Here is a 21229-nt window from a genome sequence, read left to right as displayed (position 1 = left end):
TCTATAGCTTTATTATTCTCTATATTTATAATTAGATCTGTCAACATGTTAGTAACAGCGTTAACACAAATTCCCTTTGATGCGTTTCATTTTTTTTTAAAGCGCGATTGATAATGCCCTGTAGTTTGGACCTCCAAGCAGCGCGCGCCGCTCTCATAGCTGCCAGACACACTATTTTCACTCGCGCTGGCCCAGAGAGTCTGGGTGAATTCCGCGTTGTCAGGCAAAACCTAATTTTGGGTTTTAATTGCCAAAGTGGAGCACATTGAGAAGGGAGGCAAGCGTGAACCCGCCTGACCTGATATGGTCGTTTTCAAGCATGTTTGGTGAAAATAAGGCTCTGGACCGCCAGGCACTATAGTTCATTGCCTAGTTAAAAACATCGTCGGAACAATTTTCTGAACCATTCACAAATGTATAAGAAATTGTCAAATGTCTCTTTTCTGTCGGTGGCAGCTGCTGAAACACTCTGTGGCAACTGCTGCCCCTTTTTTCCCCCCGATTTCCTCCTTTGCTTTGACGTGTACAGCAAAGCTCCCGTCTCGTCCCGTCCTCCGTGCACCACTTCCCGTTACCCACGCCTTGCCTCTCCTTCCCCCTCAAGACATGTTGAATTTAATGCTACAACTTAGCTAACACTTAGCGCTTGGGCAGACTAAAAATGTGAGAAAAAACCCTTTTGATTGAATAATTTGTTTTTATAGAAGTTATTTTTTGATGAAAAGGAGTTTCCCCTTTTCATATTTCTATAGGATGAAGCGTGTCATCAGAAATGATGTAATTTTCGGACTATAAGCCGTTTTTTTCCCTCATTTTGAATCCTGCAGCTTATAGTCCAGTGTGGTTTATTTGTTGATTTATTTGGGTGAATATGTAAAACTTTCTTTGACAGCGGCGTCATAAGTCTGCCATAAGACCGTCATAATTTATGACATGACACTATCATGGACATGAATGATATTATGAATTATGTCACTAACTCCATTTATTTCCAGCACAAATTTTTATATTCATTCAAAAGTGAGATAATTTGCCAGATACACAAAATGACTAGTATTGCACCGATACCATTCCGATACCAATCTGTGTGGAAAAAAAATACATATATATATATGTACGTATAAGGGATGCAACGATACAGTTAAGTCACGGTTCGGTACGATTTTCGATACAATTCTATACATTTAATGCTCTGAAACAGAAAATACAGCTGTTATTTTTTTTTTTTTTTTTTGCTAACAAGCAAAAATAACAGTGCCATCATATAAACAAGCATTTTAGTGCATGATATTTATGTGCTTACTTCTTACTGATCTGAAGAAATTTTGTATAAAAGTGCTGAGAACAATCTTTACTGTTTGTAAAATGGCGCACTTAGACGAGATCATCAGGGCGGAGAATTGAACCCACAACCTCTGGGTTGGGGGACAACTTACCTCCCACTGAGCCATGCCACCCCTGAACCATATGAGCAAAACATCCTATTTGTGGTCCGAGTCCATCTGTAACATGTACTGAATTAACAGTTTTTGCAGCATTATCTATAGTCACTGGTATGGATTAATTTGGCCTGCTTAACTTCCATTCAGTCATGGCGGTTTCTAATTCATCACTGTAGTATATGGACTACGCGTCGCTTTGGGCTCACACAGCTAATGGCATGGGATCTAATGTAGCACATCTAGGTTGCTATTTGATATCTAGTGTGTGCGCGCGAGAGTTGGCATGGGATCTAACTAGGGTTGGGCGATATGGGAAAAAATATATATCACGGTATTCCCAAGACAATATCACGGTTTCGATATTATCACGATATTTTTAAAACACTTAAAATAAAACATTGAGTAAGATATTTTGAAAGATATTTATTAAAAACTCAATACAGTGGTACCTCTACATACGAAGTTAATCCGTTCCAGGACCTTGTTTGTAAGTCGAAATGGTCGTATGTCGAGCAGGATTTTCCCATAGGAATACATTATAATTCCATTAATTCGTTCCACAGTCCAAAAACCTGCACTAAATCCTTAAAAAATACTGCTGGTGCCATTACAAATGGCAATTACACGTAGCAAAACAAATAAATTATAAATCAAAATTGGAATAATATAATAAAAAGAATAATAATAATTCCTGTAATAGTGTAACGAATCGGGTTCTAATAAGGCGGACGTTTTTTTGTGTACCTGAACGCACCGCGGGGCTGACGTGCCTGGACCGGTGAGCTTGAGTTTCACTTTCACTTTGAATGTTCTCTTGAGAACACCGTCAATTGCGGCAGACAGCAGGCGTTTTGTGTTGAATAAGTTGTGAAAGAAATGATGAAAACGTGGCGAAGCTGGCGATTTCTTTGGAGATGTTACCACAATAAGAATTGTCAGCTTAACTTATAAAGACTGGCGAACGATGGTCGGAGGAGGACCGTGGAGATGTATTGTTGAGCCATTTCACGGATGCCCACCCCACGCTCATATTTTTCTGTCATTTGCATCTTCATTTAGAAGGTAAGCATCAACTTTTTCCTTGTTTAACCACCTGTACCAACCTTTTCTGAAACCTGTGTTGATTTGTCACACAAGAAAATCCGCCGTGCATTCGTCTGCGGTGCTGCCATTGTCGTCGTATTTCGAGCATGTCGTCGGATGTAGAAACAAATGGCGAGTCAAATTTTACGTCGGATGTCGAAAAGTTCGTGTGTCGAAGCGATCGTATGTAGAGGTACCACTGTACTATGAATATGGGTGAATAACACAATGCAAGAAAACTAGTAAACTTTTAAATGTGCTTGTGCCAACTAACGCAGCCAATCTGAGTTTCAGTGCAAATACAAAAAATATAGCAGCTGTATAGTAGTAAACATTAAATTACTCAAAAAAGAGAGTATTTTCAACAAAACGGAAATGCACTGTGCAAAATTACAATATATTAAACAAATATCAATAGTAACACTCATGATATAATCAAATACTTAAGGTCAATAACAAAAGAAACTAGGAAACTTTTAAATGTGCTTGTGCCAACTAACGCAGCCAATCTGAGTTTGATTCAGTGCAAATACAAAAAAATATAGCAGCTGTATAGTAGTAAACATTAAATTACTCAAAAAAGAGAGAGTATTTTCAACAAACCGGAAATGCACTGTGCAAAATTACAATATATTAAACAAATATCAATAGTAACACTCATGACATCATCAAATACTTAAGGTCAATAACAAAAGAAACTAGTAAACTTTTAAATGTGCTTGTGCCAACTAACGCAGCCAATCTGAGTTTGATTCAGTGCAAATACAAAAAAATTTAGCAACTGTATATAGTAGTAAACATTAAATTACTCAAAAAGGAGAGAGTATTTTCAACAAAACGGAAATGCACTGTGCAAAATTACAATATATTAAACAAATATCAATAGTAACATTATTTGAATACCTAAGGTCAATGACTAAAGAAACTAGTAAACTTTTAAATGTGCTGGTCCCAATCTGACCTTGGTTGTGTGCATATACAATATAGCAGCCATATAGTAAAAAAGTCACTCAAAAAGGGAAAAAACATATTAAAAAAACGCACTGTGCAAATGTGCCCAATATTCAAGTAACCAATACAGTAAGCTCTAAAACATGTTGCTGCTGCCAATTTGGTTCAGCCTTCAGTGCAAAGTATATGGCAGTCATTATGCAGTAATCATGAACTTACTATACGTACAAAAAAAAAAAAAAAAGTTCAAGAAATTCACAAGTTTTTTGATAGAAATATCAGTTTGTCCACTTTTTCTGGTTTACGTAAAGCTCTTTGGCATGTCACAATATTGCCTCCTGTGCTAAAGACTCTCTCTGAAGGAGAACTTGTTGCAGGGATGCACAAATATTTTTGTGCAAGTTGACTCAATTTCAGAAAGTTCACCTGATGAGCCTTCCACCAGACCAGAGGGTCCATCTCACTGTCCACATTTGGTTGGGCCAAATAAGAATGGAGCTCCCCTTCGATCTCTTCTTTCAATGTGGGCTCTGCTGCGGAATCAGTTGGAACTGCAGCTGTTTTCAGAAAACTAGCCAGACTCTTTCTTGTTTTCTTTGCTGGCTGTGGTTCCTGGGCTGCTGTAGAAGAAGGCCCTGGGTCATCAGATGCTGAATCACAATGGAGATCCTGTAGCTCTGCCATGGCTCTAGACAGAATTTCTTCTCTCTTTTCACTCTTAAAATATTGGGTCTTAAATCTTGGGTCTACAAGTGATGCCATGTCCAACAAAGCATCAGTAGCAGGGTCTTTGTATTTTTCTGTGATGTAGGCAACTATTTTGGTCTTAATTTGTACTGTCAGTCCAGTGTCATCTTCCTCTGGCTGCAACAGGCTGTTTTGGAGAAGATGGAGAACAGGCTTCACAGAAGACACACTGACATAATCCTCCCCTGACAGCGCATCTGTAAAGTCTTTTAGTGGTCCCAGGGCCTTTTTCAAAGACTCCATGACGTCAAGATCTTGCCATGTAGGAACGAGATGTTTTGTCTTCTTGTCAGCTTTTAAGACTTGTGAGATGGCCTTGGAATTCTCCAGTATTCTCTCAACCATCGCCAATCTGGAGCCCCAACGAGTTGGTAATTCAGTTTTTAGTTTTAGCTGGGGAAGACCTAGACTTGTTTGAGCTTCCATCAGAGCTCGCTTCTTTTTCCAGCTGAATGAAAAAGTGCCGACTACTTTTTTGCAGACCGAAATCACTCTTTCAATCCGAGGGTCCCTGGATCCATTCTCTAAAAACAAAACACAATAACAAGATTAAGCTAGACAGACTTTTCATTCGAGAAAATACAGTGACTGACTCCTCATGTATAAAAAATAGAAAAGGGGCATGTCCCTTTAAGCCTGCTTCTGCCTACTCTTTTTGGACTTTTAGGGCCATTTACGTACAAAACAAATTGCATGCGCAAAAGAGTTACTTACACATTTCACAACCTGTTACATTATATTCTTCCCATTACACAGATTTATTATTTTTGTTGTATTATAGAAACCTTCATATCCACAATGTAATCATTATGATTATTATGCAAGATAGCTAAAAAGAAGCACTGAATTTTTCAGTTTGCACTCACAATTGAAAAATGACCCCCTTTATTTTTGTATTGCATGCTGAAAAAACAGTGAAGAGCTGTAATACTGACAGCTGTAGTAAATAGGCTATAATACGTTTAATTTAGCCAACAATGATTTTAATATAAATATAATAACATTATAATATTACACCAAAATTATTAAACATTTTTAGCCTACTCACCAATTGCCAAATGCAGTCGTGTCCGAAGCATTGTAAACGAGTCCAGCCGTTGAGCTCAAAGGCCTTGATCATGTTTGTGCCGCTGTCCGTCGTCATTGAGGTCATATTTTTTTCATCAAGGTGCCACATTTCCAGCGCATCTCTTAGTCCCATGGCGATCTGCTCCCCTGTGTGGACCGCGGGGAAATATGTTGTTTGTAGCGTTGCATTGCACAGTTCCCACTGGCCGTCAATGAATTGTATCATCAGCCCGAGATACGGCTCGGCAGTTCGGCTGGACCAGAGATCACTTGTTGTGGCAAAAAACTTCACTTCTTTCACTTTGTCACAGACAGTCTCTGTGCACTGTGCGTACATGGTCGGAATTGCCGTGTTTGAGAAATATTTTCGACTAGGCAGCTGGTAGCGAGGATCTAAAACTTTAATCATTTTCGCGAAACCGACTCCATCAACTGTTTGAATAGGACACATATCTTTTGCCAGATAAAAGGTTATTGCGTCAGTAATGTCATTCCATCGTTTACCACGTTTCTCGTAGGGAGTGCATTTTAGGAAAGCATCCGAAAGTTTTTGTTGCTTTGGAGCTGTAGCGGAGGTTGGCTTTTTAGCTTTGGCAGTTTGGCTCTCAGTATATTTCTTTGGATGCTTTCGTTTCAAATGGTGGAATAAGTTTGATGTGTTGCCGTCACTTGCCTTTACGTGTTCCTTGCAAATCTTGCAAATTATGTTTTTTTGATCTATATCTTCCACTTTGAAGCCAAACCAGTTCCAAACAATCGATGTGGAGTTTTTCTTAGTGGTAAACTCTTCTGCCTCGCTAAGCTCGCTCTCTGCTGCCTCCGCCATGACGCACACCTCCTTTGTGAAAGTGGTAACAGTGGGCGTGTGCTACTGGGCGGCGTCACTCACTTTCCAGTCTATTGATTGGCCTAGACTAGAGAGCCTGACGAGGAAGTGTAAAAAGGGAGAAAGGGAGTGAGTGGGTTTGAAATAAAAGTTAATAAAACGCGGTATAACGATGTCCTAAAAAATATGTACCTTCAGCACTTAAGATCGTGAGACGGTTTTATATCGTCATATCGCCCATGTATAGATCTAACATAGAACATCTAGGTTGCTATTTGATGATATCTAGTGTGCGCGCTTGTGTGTTTTCTGGCCACAGAAGTCTCTTCTGCTCATCACTGCACAAGACCAGTATATGACAATCGACTTTCATAAACAGGACGAGTTTGAAGTATGGCGCTCTTAATTTGCCACTCATTGTTCATCATGAAACCATGAGTTTGCTTAGTCTCCCACGGTCTTAACCTTTCTGATCCAATCGTCGCTACTACAGCAGTCGCTAGCTCACGCATGCAAATCATTTGTAAATGCCACGTTAGATAAGCAGTTTAACGTCGCGGAGATGCGTTGTAGCGAACATTCTTAATTTTAAAGACGAAGGTGTTTATTTCGTTTGATAATTTCGAGACAAAGACATACAGATGTCATACATCGGGATTTGGGATGTTAGCTCACATGGCGAGGACAGCACATTTGCGTTCAAGTGATGCCAGAAGATGGTATCGGCGCCCTAAATGTTGGTACTCGTCGATACCGATACCACCTATTCGGGCCGGATCAGCGCCCCCTGCCGATACTGGTATCGGTATCGGTGCAACTTTAAAAATGACATCTGTCATAGGCATTCATTAATGCTTATGGCAGTGTCATGTCATAAATATGACGTAATTAATTATAATTTTGGACCCACTGTCAAATAGTGTTACAAAATACCATAAGTAGCAATTAATTAAACAAATGGAACAGTAAATTAAGAAATAATTAGCACAGAACATGAATTTTGATTATCTCTATCCGTAGCAATGCAATGCATGCTAGTTGCACAACAACAGCGTTGACAGCAGGTGGCTGCAGAGGTTGACTGTCTCCCCCAAGGAAGCAGTGGTGGCCAAATCTTGAAGCAATGAAGCCAATTGGTTCAAACCTTCACGGTGGTTGATTTGATTTGATGTTATGACAGTCTTATGATGCAGCTGTCAAATAAAGTGTTCCCGCCTAATATTTGTTGGTGTAAATATCCCATAATACAGTGAGTGAGGACAGCTGCAGTTTATAGTCCAGTGTGGCTTATCGGTGAACAAATGCCTTTTTCTTGTCAAATTTGGTGGGTGGCGTCTTGTAGTCAGGTGCACCTTATAGTCCGAAAATTATGGTAAACAGGAGAGCTTGAGTGAGGGAAAAAGTCAAGAGAGAAAGCCATGATGCAAAGATGAGTTTATATTACGTCCTATATGAAACATATAGCTTTCACAAATCACGTCAAGGTCAAACTGTTACTTGTTAGTATTGTTACTACAGCGCAATGCTGAAAATTGTCATCCCTTATATTTGTGTACATAACCTAAACTTTAGAAAGGAAGCCCAGTTCCCAGGATACGATCCTTGATCTCAGAACTGTAAGGTGTCATGCTAACCATGGTGTCATTTTTATTATCACTTTATTTTTTTCTATCAGGTTTCAAAGAACAACATTTTTACCGACATGCCCACACGATTTACTTCCTGGAGGGAGATGATCCTCGCTGCAAGCTTCGCCCAGAGCAGTTTAGAGCAAAGATGATCATGTTCCTTTTTGGAAATGCGCTGGTCCATGCACGTAGACTATATGGGGTAAGTGTGTCTCTGCTAGGTTTTTTCATTTGAGACATTTCTTCAGTTTCTGCTCTTGCACTCCTCTTTAAAAGAAACTGCTGGATTTTAAGCTAAAATAACTGTTGTGTTTGATAGAACAATATGTCTATATGCTGCCATAGCAGATTCATTTAGATGATAAATAATCGATCCAAACAAAGAAAAATGGGGGGGGGGGGAGTTTGAGAGGGTGCATACATGAAAAAGAAAATCACGACCACTCCTTGATGTCTGCGATTTCTGTATTGCGACCCTTGTTATATTATCATATTTCACCCATAAAATCCCCCAAAAGTCCAGCTGTGGCCATTCACAGCTATGTCTTGACACTCAGTCATACATGCTACACAGAGGTTTTGGATCAAAACAAGGTAAGTAAGCGATAATATCTCAATAAAGACATGGCGTCTTTAATTATGCTCCAGCGTGCTCTCACCTCCAGATAGGTTTTCGACCTCCGTGAAGTTGGCCCCCCATCAGACGCAAATTTATATAAAAATTATGTCAATTGTTTGTGCTATGATTGTGCTGGTTTGTGCTGCAAAAAGTTTCGTTTGTGCCATCATCGTTTTGCAGTTATTAAACATTGTTTTTTAGGTCATCCAGAGTTCACCCAGCCCCCCATCTGCGGCGGAATGGAACCCCAGTGGTGTCATTTGATTCTGCCTCGTTAGTGCTGGATTGTGCTGCAAAAAGTTTTGTTTGAACTGCTACGGTTTTCGAGATATTCATAAAAATGTCTAGTGATGACGTCACGCGCAGCCCCCCATCTGCGGCGGAATGGAACGGCGATGATGCCATTTCTTTCTTCGTCGTCAGTGCTGGATTGTGCTGCAAAAAGTTTTGTTTGAACTGCTACGGTTTTCGAGATATTCATAATAATGTAAAGTGATGACGTCAGTTTTCAGCGCTGCAGGCCGCACAATAGATCAGCGGAGAACGTCACTGAAACCTGCCAGTGGACGCAATCTTATTCCTGCACGACGACGACCAAAAAATATAAACACTGTAAGTAAGCCATAATATCCTGCTGTTCAAATCGCCATTTTTAGTCCGAGCCAGTCTAATTATTTCCCTTATTTCACAGGAATAAAGAGCAGGACATGAGACCGCAAGTTGCAGACTGCAGTCAAGGCCGGCCCGCAGTTTAAAAGCTTTTATTTCATTTTTATTTTTTTATAATTAATTTTTGGTATTCTTGTCATTACAATAAAGAATGTTATTTCAAAGCATTTGTAGTTTTTTTTTGTTTTTGTTTTTTTGCTGCTGTTCCCTCTCCTTGTCAGAGAGGTGCGTCCATGTGAGAACAATATCCTACACACTCAGAAATATATTTAACAAACTTTCCCAGCGTTATTTCGTTGTGTAAATGCTTTTATAATTCTCATAAAAATATGTAGACTATTTAAATATTGAGTAAACTTTTTTTTTCTGACAACTGTGAATTCGTTACGAAAGACACTTTTATTTATGCACACAAAGGCAAGACAAATGTGATCCTTTTGAATCTTCTCCTCTGTGTGTCTGCAAAACCGTATATATTTGTTTTAATATTAAACTTTCCCAGCGTTATTTCGTTGTGTAATGTTTTTATAATGATCATAAAAATATGTAGACTATTTAAACATTAAGAAAACTTGCGTTTTTTCTGCCAACTCGAAGAAATGAAAATAAATTGCTGCTGCGTTTTTTTCCCCGCGTCACTACAACAAATAAAAAAAGTTTTTAAATCGGGTTTTTCGGGCTCGGGCCTGCAAATCTAGTTAATTGATCGGGCTCGCGCCGGGTCGGGCCTCAATACCAGTGGGCCGTATCAGGTCAGGCTGGATTTTTTAGGCCCGAACTAGGCTCTATTATGAATATCTCGAAAACTGCAGTTCAAACAAAACTTTTTACAGCACAATCCAGCACTAACGACGAAGACAGAAATGGCATCATCGCCGTTCCATTCTGCCGGAGATGGGGGGCTGCGCGTGACGTCATCACTTTACATTATTATGAATATCTCGAAAACCGTAGCAGTTCAAACAAAACTTTTTGCAGCACAATCAAGCACTAATGACGAAGAAAGAAATGGCATCATCGCCGTTCCATTCCGCCGCAGATGGGGGGCTGCGCGTGACGTCATCACTAGACATTTTTATGAATATCTCGAAAACCGTAGCAGTTCAAACAAAACTTTTTGCAGCACAATCCAGCACTAACGAGGCAGAATCAAATGACACCACTGGGGTTCCATTCCGCTGCAGATGGGGGGCTGGGTGAACTCTGGATGACCTAAAAAACAATGTTTAATAACTGCAAAACGATGATGGCACAAACGAAACTTTCTGCAGCACAAACCAGCACTAACGACGAAGAAAAAAATGGCATCATCGCCATTCCATTCCGCCGCAGATGGGGGGCTGCGCATGACGTCATCACTAGACATTTTTATGAATATCTCGAAAACCGTAGCAGTTCAAACAAAACTTTTTGCAGCACAATCCAGCACTAACGAGGCAGAATCAAATGACACCACTGGGGTGCCATTCCGCCGCAGATGGGGGGCTGGGTGAACTCTGGATGACCTAAAAAACAATGTTTTTTTTATTTATTTATTTATTTTTTTTTAAAATAAAAAACAATGTTTAATAACTGCAAAACGATGATGGCACAAACGAAACTTTTTGCAGCACAAACCAGCACAATCATAGCACAAACGATTGACATAATTTTTATATAAATTTGCGTCTGATGGGGGGCCAGCTTCACAAAGGTAGGGTTTGGCTGTTATTTATTTATTTATTTTTTTTAATGCCCTCTTGTTCAAAATTTTCCTTCCCCCAGAAAATTGAGATTTTAAGCTTTTCAATGATGTACATCGGACAATTTTAAAAGTTGGCCAAATTGGGGGTCTCAGAGCGGAACTCACCTGAGAGTTTTCCGCCATATATTTTTTGGGCTTTGGCTTTTTTAAAGGCTGAAAAGTAACAAAACATCCTGAAATACAATGTCATTGCCCAAAGAAACAAAAAATATTTGTGTTATGTTACGCAACACTCCCAGAAAAAGCGGAAGAGGAAGTACTATTAAAGCGGAAGTTCAGGATTATTGACATTAGGCTTAGCATAGTTGGTGGAGTTGATTTTAACAAATTCTGTTTCGTTTGCAAGTTATTTGTTGGTTTCAGGGCTCTGGAGTGGCTAAGCTAGCGTGAGTCAGTGGCACCATTATAGAATGCCTATTAAGAAAAAACGATACAGATCTACGAACTGATCCAACATAGTCAAATAAATTCAAAACACAGATCATTGTTTCAAAACACCCCTGCTGCCAAAACAATGTCACACTAAACTGCCGTAATTCATTTCATTCTGCAGGACTATTTTGTTAGATGCGTAATACGACCCCAATAAAGAGGAGTGCTTCGGTCACTCGTTCTCACGCCGCATTCGAGGAAGGTGCGTAGTCAGACTCATCCCACTCGGAGGGTACCAGTTGCGACCTTGAAGCATTCCAAGCGAATGTAAACAGCTAAGATGGCTGATCGCCACAAGCTGTTTTTTATTTTGGCGTTCAAAAAACATTTTGACCTCCAGCAAACATGACTTCTCATAAGCGATCAAATAGTGGAGGCGTACTAATGACATTTTTTCAGATCAGAGGTTGAAAACTCTTTGACTTCCCCCTTTCCTCGAATGCAGCATCAGTCTGCTGCCGGCAACATGGCAAAATGTGCATTTAGAGGCTGTTGAAACATACAGAAGAAATGGTCAAAGGAAAGTTTCCACAAATTCCCTATGAAGCACGTGGAAAAATATAAACTGGTCACTCGCTGCTGTCTATGACATAAAAAAATAGCAGTGAAAAAATAAACAGATGTGATATCACTCCGCCCTGCTCCTCAGCAGAGCTTCTGGATTACAAATGTTGCTGTTCATACTGCAATTATTGACAGGCAATAGTAAGTTTTAATAACTTTATCCTGAAAGCATAGCCACTAACACTATTGCATGGGTCATCAATGATTTTCATGTGTGCATATGTTGTTTTTTTATTGGCATGCTATAATGGTGCCATTGCCTCGTGCTGGCTTAGCCAGTCTGGAGCATGAAAATAACAAATAATTTGCATACAAAACGGAATTTGTTGAAATCAAGTCCACCAACTAACTAAACCACCGCTAACTCGAAGATAAAACCTAATGGCAAAAATCCTGAATTTACGCTTTAACAGTACAGCATTGCAATACGTTTGGAACTTTTGTTCAAATTTTATTTTATTTTTTTTTTTAAGAAAATACTTTTGTGTGTGTGTGTGTGTGTGTGTGTGTGTGTGTGTGTGTGTGTGTGTGTGTGTGTGTGTATTGGATCGGGACTTGGTATCGGCAAATTTCCCAAAATCAGGTGATTCTGACTAGAGCAGGGCGGTAAACCGAAAATTTACCGTAACCGAAATTCTTCACGATGACCGACGTAATTTTGACCATGTCGGTAAATTCGGTAAATTAATAAAACAAGAAAATAGTCTTTTCATCCCGCTTTGACTCTGTGTTGTTCGTCTATGTTCATTCCCCTTTAAGAAAACAGTCAATGTGCTTACATAGAGAGTCACGTGATCATCGGGAAGCCAATCAAACAGAAGCCTGGTAAGCTAACGCTAGCAGCTAACGCTACAAGCAAAACGTGATGGAGTGTGGCTTAAGGGAGGTTCGCCAAACTCTCACCCGACATTTAGTAGACTCTTGGTGGCATCTCACGATTTCCGGAGATGTTGCTTTCAGTACTTTCTACTGGTAGCCAGGCCACAGGCTAACGCTAGCGGCCGCTAGCGGCTAACGCTACAAATGAACGTGATGGAGTCGGGCTCTAACCTTGTCGAAACGGCTGAACTTAATGAGTGGATTGGGCACGGACTGCATCCAGCAATTACTATGTCGCGTTATTTTGTATCTGTCTGTGTGTGATTTCTCAGATAGCTTTTGTGATGGTAAAGCATTCAGCTTAAAGCACAATCCAACGGTGAATATGACAGAGAAATGGCCCCAGCTATTTTTCTGTATGTATTATGTATTATTGCTATCATAAAATCTTAAGTGTTTCATTTGCAGAAGATCAATATAGCTTTAATGTGTGTCTGTCTGTCTGTTTGGGGGTTCATGTATGCGTGCATTTATTAAAAAATGCACTGGGGGGGAAAAAACCCCTGAAACCATAAAGTAAACACTTGTATTGAATAATTATGTCACAGCAGCCATTAACAATAAATTGTCTTTTTGAAGTGTCCTGTTCAAGCTGCAAGTCATTTGTGTTACAATGACATGTTTGCACAGGCATATTGATTCTGACAATGTACACAGTTTTTGACAATGTACATTGTTCAAGCCATACACGCCGTTATAAATGCTCATACTTGAATTCTTATTGTTTACAATACATTTTTATAAACTTAATGTTTAGACTGCATGTACAATTGTTAAATATATCAAATTGAATGCTGGTAAGTAAATCAACAAGAAACTGTTAATCTGTATTTCATGCATTGATTCAGATTTTCAAATTATATAACAGTCCGCTTGGGCGAATTTATCGTCATTTATCGTTATCGAGGTAAATCTGCTCAATTTATCGTGATACGTGTTTAAGGCCATATCGCCCACCCCTAATTCTGACTCATTTGCAAAAATATGCGATCGAGGCATCATGGAAAATAAATCCTTGGAGGACAACCTTTTGCGAGAAAAATACAATGACACACCACAGAGCCGTCATATATTACATTTTTAAATGAAAGCGTTCAACAATAGTAAACAGGTCTTATAAAAAGATTTTAATAAACACAAACGACATACGGGATGAGAAATCTGGTCAGTCCTTCACTAGTTTGTTGTCGCCTTTATTTTCCATTCTTGCGCTATCTTTGCTCGTCGTACCTTACAACTGCAACCTTTGTCTGTTTATTTAGTTGGTCCTTTAAGGCTTTACAGTAATTATGGAGTATATAACAAGCATACGTCACAAATGGTAGGTCACATTTGTTGATGTCTGTTGCTTGTTAAATGATTGCAAAACCGCCATCCAACATCAATATGTTGCTGATGTTGTACATCCAATTTTTCGACAATCGTACATAGCTTTCTCCGAATGTATTCCTTATTAGGGCTGCAGCTATTAATTATTTTAGTAGTCGGTTAATCTATCAATTTATTAGTTTGAATAATCGAGTCATTGGATTAGGAACATGTAATGTGTTGCTGAATAAATTTTGGGAAACGTAAGACAAAGGCTTGATAAGATTGCTCTTTTAAAAGATGCGAATACAAAATAAATTTCCCGAGTGTTCTTACAAACTGTGAAGGGTTGCACTTTCATTTAAAAATAAAATACATGCGCTTAGCCTCAAACGGTATGAAAAAAAAAAATGACGGTCGAAGTACAACAAAAGAACGATTGGATAACTTGCATGACAAAAGTCCACTAAGCTAGATGCTATAAAATGCTAACGTTTTTCTTCTTACAATGCTCTTAATAAATCATTCAAATACCTATTCCCACTAAAAACAGACAAATACACCTATAAACTAAATGACAAATGCATTAAAAAAAAAAAAAAACATTGTCTCAAACAAAACATATGTTGGTCTTAAGGGGGCAGCTGGATTCAGCCATGTTAAACGAATTATGTCATATTCACTGTTGCCAATACAGGGCATTGTATCCACCCAACTAAATGCAAACACTTTTAAAACAAACCATTACAACCCCACTCCAATTAAACAAATAGTCAAAGCAGCAAAATTTGATTCGAAGCTTTTTTCTAATCGAGTTACTCAATTAATCTTTGCAGCACTATTCCTTATTCATCTTTACAAAGGCCTGACCAGGTAAAATCGAGGTGTCTAAAATACAACCCGCAAGATGTCGAAGAAGAATCTCCAATGTTACCGGCATTATTTACAGTGCATGATGCAAGATGATGATGATGGCGCACCTAATTACATCACTTCCTTTCCATTAATGCCATGTAGGCGGTCAACTTTTTCCACACTAGCAGGCAGGTTCAGGGCTTCTAAAATGAAACCACTACCTACTCTTTGTAAAAAGAACAGTTGGGACAAGCAGTAGCAGAGGTCGACAATATAAACGGACGTACAAACCGTCAGGGCCTTCAGAATGCGCCAACCACAGGCCAGTATAAAAAATGTGTCGATCAATCAATCAAAATTGATTTCCATAGCCCTTTACAAAAACCCAAAAGGTCCTCAAAGTGCTGATCTTTTCCAGATAAGCCCCAACAAAAAGTTAACCGCCGCCACCTAAAAAAGAGGATATGAAACTTGTACTTTTAGTTTTTATTAAAGAGGGTGAAATTGGGACATATCATTAATACTTTGAATGAAGACGTCTGTATTGGTACCTTTGCCTCCAAACCAAGTCACACAAGTAGCTGACCCTAGAGGTAGCTGTACCTAACCCAGAAATGGGTCAAGCTTGAGTGCATGCATTAATTTGGAGTAGTGCTGCAACGATTAATCGATTAACTCGAGTATTCGAGTAGAAAAAAAAAAAAAGATTCAAATTAAATTTTGTTGCTTTGAGGATTCGTTTAATTAAAGTGGGGTTGTAATGGTTTGCATTTAGTTGATTTGGATGGATACACTGCCCTCTTGTCTGCCTCATTTCACATGGCTGAATCCAGCTGCTCCCTGTTAAGACCAACATAAGCTAAGTTTTTGTTTGAGCTGATGTTTTTTTAGTGCATTCGTAATTTAATTTATGAGTATATTTAACCGTTTTTTGTGGGAATATGTGCCTGAACCATTTGTTAAGAGCATTGTAAAAAAAAAAAAAAAAAAAAACTTTAGCATTTTATAGCATTTAAGCTAGCGGACTTTTTTATGTAAGTTAGCCAATTGTTCTTTTGTTGTACATAGATCCTCATTTATCTATTTTTTGTACTGTTTGAGGCTCAGCTCAGGTCTTTTAATTCTTCATGTTCTTTGTCGGATTACTCGATTATTCGAACTAACTGGTTCATCGATTAATCGACTACTAAAATAATCGATAGCTGCAGCCCTAATTTGGATCAGGCACAGGTGGCGCGGCTTAACTTTTCGCGCATGCACTTTTGCATTAATGGCGTGGCTTATCTGGAAAAGATCCTATTTCACTATTTCCCAGTGGTTCCGTGTTTTGATGACGTTGCGCTTTGCCGATCAAAGACAAGCATATGGTCTATTAGGGATGCAACGATACAGTTAAGTCACAGCTCGGTACGATTTTCAATACGAGGGACAAGATTTTCATTTAGATTATATACATTTAATGCTCTGAAACAAAAAATGCAAGTGTTATTTATTTATTTATTTATTTATTTATTTATTTATTTTTGCTAACAAGCAAAAATAACAATGCCATCATATAAACATGCATTTCATTGCATAATATTTATGTGCTTACTTCTTACTGATCCGAAAAAAGTGCTCAGAACAATCTTTACTGTTTGTAAATTGAGGCGGAGCACATTGCTGATTGCTACAGCTCTCTTAGCAGCTAGGTTTACCACATGAGCAAAACATCCTATTTGTGGTCTGAGTCCATCTGGGTCACTTACTGAATTAACAATATTTGCAGCATTATCTATGGTCACTGGTATGGATTGATTTGGCCTGTTTAACTTACATTCACTCATGGCGGTTAATAATTCATCGATATAGTATATGGACTACCTGTCCCATGATCACTCTGGGCTCACACAGCCAATGGCATGGGATCTAAGGTAACACATCTGGGTTGCTATTTGATGATATCTAGTGTGTGCGCGAGTGTTGTTGGAGCATTAAAAAAGTTGACAAACGCAACAGATGTCACGTCTGCTTATCACTGCACAACACCAGCATATGACAATCGACTTTCATAAACAGGACGCGTTTGAAGTACAGCACTCTTAATTTGCCACTCATTGTACAGTGGATCTGTAGGATGTTGAAGCCGCCTACTTAAGCTTTTGTCTTTCCTTGCTAGCAATGATCCTCGTGTGCTATAAACCAATGCAGTTCCCGCCTAGTTTGGGGGAGGGGGGCTGCTAGCGGGAAGGAGCTCTGTCTTTCATTTTTTTCAAGGCAAAGTGGAACGCTTGGCCTGTGCGCCGGACATTTTAGCGGGAGCACAAAAAAAGTTCAGAAAATACATTTTGAAATAATATCGTCATAACGATGGTCTAGCTTGAAAATCGTTAGCTATAATTGCCTCTCTTTGACTTCTAAATTGTTGCCACGACATCCGAGCCATGGGAGACTTTCAGCGGGCGGTAAGTGGAAGACGGGAAAGCTTCGGCCAGGGCTCTCCTTCTCTCCCCCTGGAGTTCCCAGGAAAAAACATGTTGGCTATACTGGAGTTATTATGAAATGGGAATATGATTATTTGCATAAGATTCATGTTTTTGCACCATTTCCTGCACTTTTCATTAAATCTACCTCCAAAAAAAGAAATGTTCTTCAAGCAAATTCTTCTTTTTGGTGATTATTGGGATAAATAACTGGTGCGTTGACATGGGTCAGTGGTTTTGATAGTGGGGCCAGTGAACTTCAAAATTTCCTTTATTGTCTACTCCTGAGTAGGTTAGTAAGGTATGTCGGCTAAGTAATTGTACTTTTTAGCCCTTATTCATCTTAGTGTAAAGGAATGGTTTTAACTGTCATCGCATCTCTTACGCAACTTCATGTGGTTCCTACCAAACCGCACATGAATCACACCATTCAAATGCAATCATCTCGGGCTTTGCCGTTTGACGGAATGATAGCCTTGAGTAAAAATACTGAGGTATTTTCATTACAGCTCTAAAATGTTATATTTAGAAACATTGGAGTAAGAATTTCAATTTTATTACAGTATCGCAAATATCTGGCACATTAATGGTACATTTGACTTAGTGCTTTCTATTTTGATCTCATTTTCCTCTTTTCTGCCTTGTCATATTTGAATACATGCAGGCCAAGACTTATCGTGTATTGGATCATCCTATCACAATACAGGCAGTTGGGACTGACGGCAGACTTTTCCAGTTCATTGTTTTTCAACTCAACACCACAGATCTGAAAGGAGACGATGGCATCAAAAACCAGGTTTTTGTTAAATAAAACATTATTTGTCTGTACAATTTTTGGATTTCGACAAAGGTTGATGAGCACTAAAATCACAAGTTTCCAAAAACTAAAAGTGAGAAAGCATGGAAATGAAGATTCTTGACCAGAATCAAAAATTGCAAATGAGGCAACCAAGGCGCAAAATAATTTACCAAAATAAATTCCCACAATTGTGTTTGGTGTATGTATGTGTATATTGGACTTAATAGACTCCATATACTTGATTTAGGTGTGGTTGGATGAAGATGCTGAACTCTATGATTCTGCAAACGTCAGACCCCTCTTCTACAGGAAACAACTTAAGGTAAAGCTTATCTTTGTAAATATTCCCAAATAACAGTTTCTCAAATGGAATAGTAGAGAGGTCACAACCTAGAAATGCTATACAATAAAAGACAACGGAGGTTGGGTATTTCCAAATTTCAAACAATCCTAACACTGCACAATTGTGACACTCAGTCTATTGTTGCAATGAGGTAACCAGGCAAGGTAGATTGATTGTTCCATATATCTGCTATGAATATGTATTCCGCACATCAATCTGGGAAATAAGATCCTATTGAGATCTGTTTTTATGGAAGGAACCTTCAAAAAAAACTCACGGCTGCTGAGTGGACGATGGCTCTTCTCATCACCCGGCAGCTATGAGCAGTCCCGTTTGGATCCTTATTTGTGTCTCATGTGAGGCTGCGCGCGCCAGTGATTAGTAGAGGTGGGACTCTTTGGGCACCTAACGATTCGATTATGATTACAATTCAGAGGCTCCGATTCGATTATAAATCGATTATTGATGTGCCACAAACCCTAACTCCCCGCTTTTAATTTTTTGTATACTAGTTCCAAAATTGTTCAAAAATCCTCTCAGGCTAAATAAACTACTATGTCAGTATCAAGTTAACCGTTAAAAACAGTAAATAAAATACTCAAGTCCCCATACTGTATCGGCAGCTTTAAACTACATTCAATTAATTTAATGTTGTGCATCAGCCGTTAAAGTTGTTAAAATTGCTCCCGTTATTCCATAATTTCCCTTCAGTCTACTTTCGACGTGAAAGTTTTAAAAGTGTTTCATCATTTAAAGATAGATTCAAGTCAAGATTTTGCCGATTTGGTTTTGATAAAAAGTAATTAGGTTCGCTACAACAGAGCCTTCTAGAGAAGTCTACTGCTTTAAATGGTGCCTGTTTACTAACGCGAGAAAATGTCTGTCATTTCCCATCTAGTTCTTGGTATATGATCTAACACGGCCGTCGTCTGTCATTTCACATCTAGTTCTAGATATATGTGATATCTAGCATAGCCGTATGTTGCCGTATGTTTGTAGCAAGTTATCAACTAGCAACTGGGCGCTGTTTGTAGCGGCTCACAACCGCAGTCAGGTATTTTTTTTTTTTTTTTTATCTAGCGGCATGAGTTGAACATGATATTTACTCTCGGTCCGTTCCTCATTGCGTCCTGAAGACCGCGCTGACTGTGTTTTATTCCCGCTTTACCTGGTATAATTAAATAATCGGAGATTTTATCATATATCACTGCTACACTCAGGTTAGGTTGCTGAATCAATAATATTATGACATGTCGAGAGTTAAATTGTCTTGCGGTATTCGATCCATTGTGCCTTCCATAGGCGGAGTTTTTTAGCACACAGCTGTGTGTGCGAGGGGGTGTGAGCACGCACGTTTTTTCTGTCTTACCTAGTGGAGAAGCAGATGCCGCATCCCTTTTGACTGAATATTTCAGCTTGGGCCGGGGCAGGGGGTGTTTGCTTCCCATCATTTTTTGAGGGAAATTCTTTTTGGCTAGGACAGCTATCCTTTTGGCCAAGATTGTCGTCCATTCAATATGGTACGCCCGGTGGTGGGTCTGTTGTACAATTAGTGTCTTTAGTAGGGCAAACTGAAACTCCGCTCACCATTTTGGCAGTGCTCTCCGACATTTCATGGTCCACATCTTCAATCCTTGGTTCTCGCTCAGTTGTTTTTGTCGCTTTTGAAAGCTTAGGTTTGAAAGAATTACCTATATTCATCTTGCATCTTCTGTCCTCAGGAGGTTTTGGCTAAGCAAAGCAAATGACCGCCTCTAAGGTGCTAGTCCCATGATCTGTTCGAATATGATTTTGACCCATTGTAAAAAAAAAATTGTTTTTTTTTTTTTTGTTCATTTCATTTAATGTTTGTTGCTTTACAATTTTTATAGACGACATTTTACCGGCAAAGTCTTAATTTTAAATTCATATAAAGGAAAGTCAGTTACATGCAATGACATCTTCACCCCCCTCAATATCCGCGCATGGTAGTAACTCAATCCATTAAAAATATTTTTTTGTGTGTCTACCTCTCTCAGGTACCAGCTGGTCTTTCAGGATTCAAGCCAGAGACATTCACCAAATTTCTTGCCCTAAACCTTCATGGTGCTGTCACTGTGTAGGTCAACTCAACTGTGGTTTATTAATATAATAACTCTTTACAGAGTACAAAACATCAATACAACCATTAGAGAATCCAAATGTCTGTCTTCTTTGAAGCAATTTTTTGTGTTCCTTGAGTGTAGAACGAGGTGGCAATCAGTCGAGAGTAAAAGACAGGAGGAAGAAGTTTTCTATTTTGTGAGTAATTGCTATACATGTAGCCTATGAGCTACTGTGTCCTGTTCATTTTTACTAACTGTCAAGTAGAGTTCCATTTGGTTTCAAACCGGTGCTCATTATTTTTATACCGACACCACACAATTGTAGTTGAAAGTCTCATTTTGACAGTGGCTAAAAGATCTGTGTATGTTATTTATGTCTATAATTCTATCATCCTAGATTGATTTCAATAGTGACAGCTAGGAATCAGTGTTTCTGTGTGTAACTTTGTTGAGAAAGGGATGGGAAAAATTGGGTTCGTGTACATGTAGTATATATTTGGGTTCGCTCAACTTTATTCAGAAGAGCACTTTAAAAACAGCAGCTGAATACAAAGTGCTGTACAGTGAACATAAAACATTAAAAGTGAAAATGGAGTTAAACAAATGAGCACTAAAAGAGCTGAGTTTCATTCCGTGTTAAAGGCTGAGGAATAAAAAATAGGACAGCGAAGGGGCTTGTCTAATGCTAAAAGGCAGACTATTCCAAAGCTTTAGGCCGCAGAGCGA

At 38.9% G+C, this 21229-nt stretch overlaps 1 protein-coding gene across 1 annotated transcript in view; it reads left to right on the top strand.

The window, feature by feature from the left end:
* mrpl37 (mitochondrial ribosomal protein L37) overlaps positions 1-20600 on the top strand; it is a 36201-nt gene extending 15601 nt beyond the window's left edge. The window contains exons 5-8 of the mRNA XM_057828331.1: positions 7793-7947; positions 17942-18073; positions 18324-18398; positions 20438-20600. Coding sequence (XP_057684314.1) covers positions 7793-7947; positions 17942-18073; positions 18324-18398; positions 20438-20521 — 446 coding nt within the window. The 3' untranslated portion in view covers positions 20522-20600. The remainder of the gene's footprint in view (positions 1-7792; positions 7948-17941; positions 18074-18323; positions 18399-20437) is intronic.
* The last annotated feature ends 629 nt before the right edge of the window (positions 20601-21229 follow it).

This window comes from Corythoichthys intestinalis, chromosome 22 (assembly GCF_030265065.1).
Source record: "Corythoichthys intestinalis isolate RoL2023-P3 chromosome 22, ASM3026506v1, whole genome shotgun sequence".
Taxonomy (NCBI): domain Eukaryota; kingdom Metazoa; phylum Chordata; class Actinopteri; order Syngnathiformes; family Syngnathidae; genus Corythoichthys; species Corythoichthys intestinalis.
Note: the sequence above shows the minus strand (reverse complement) of the source record. Positions and strands in the feature narration are given on the sequence as shown.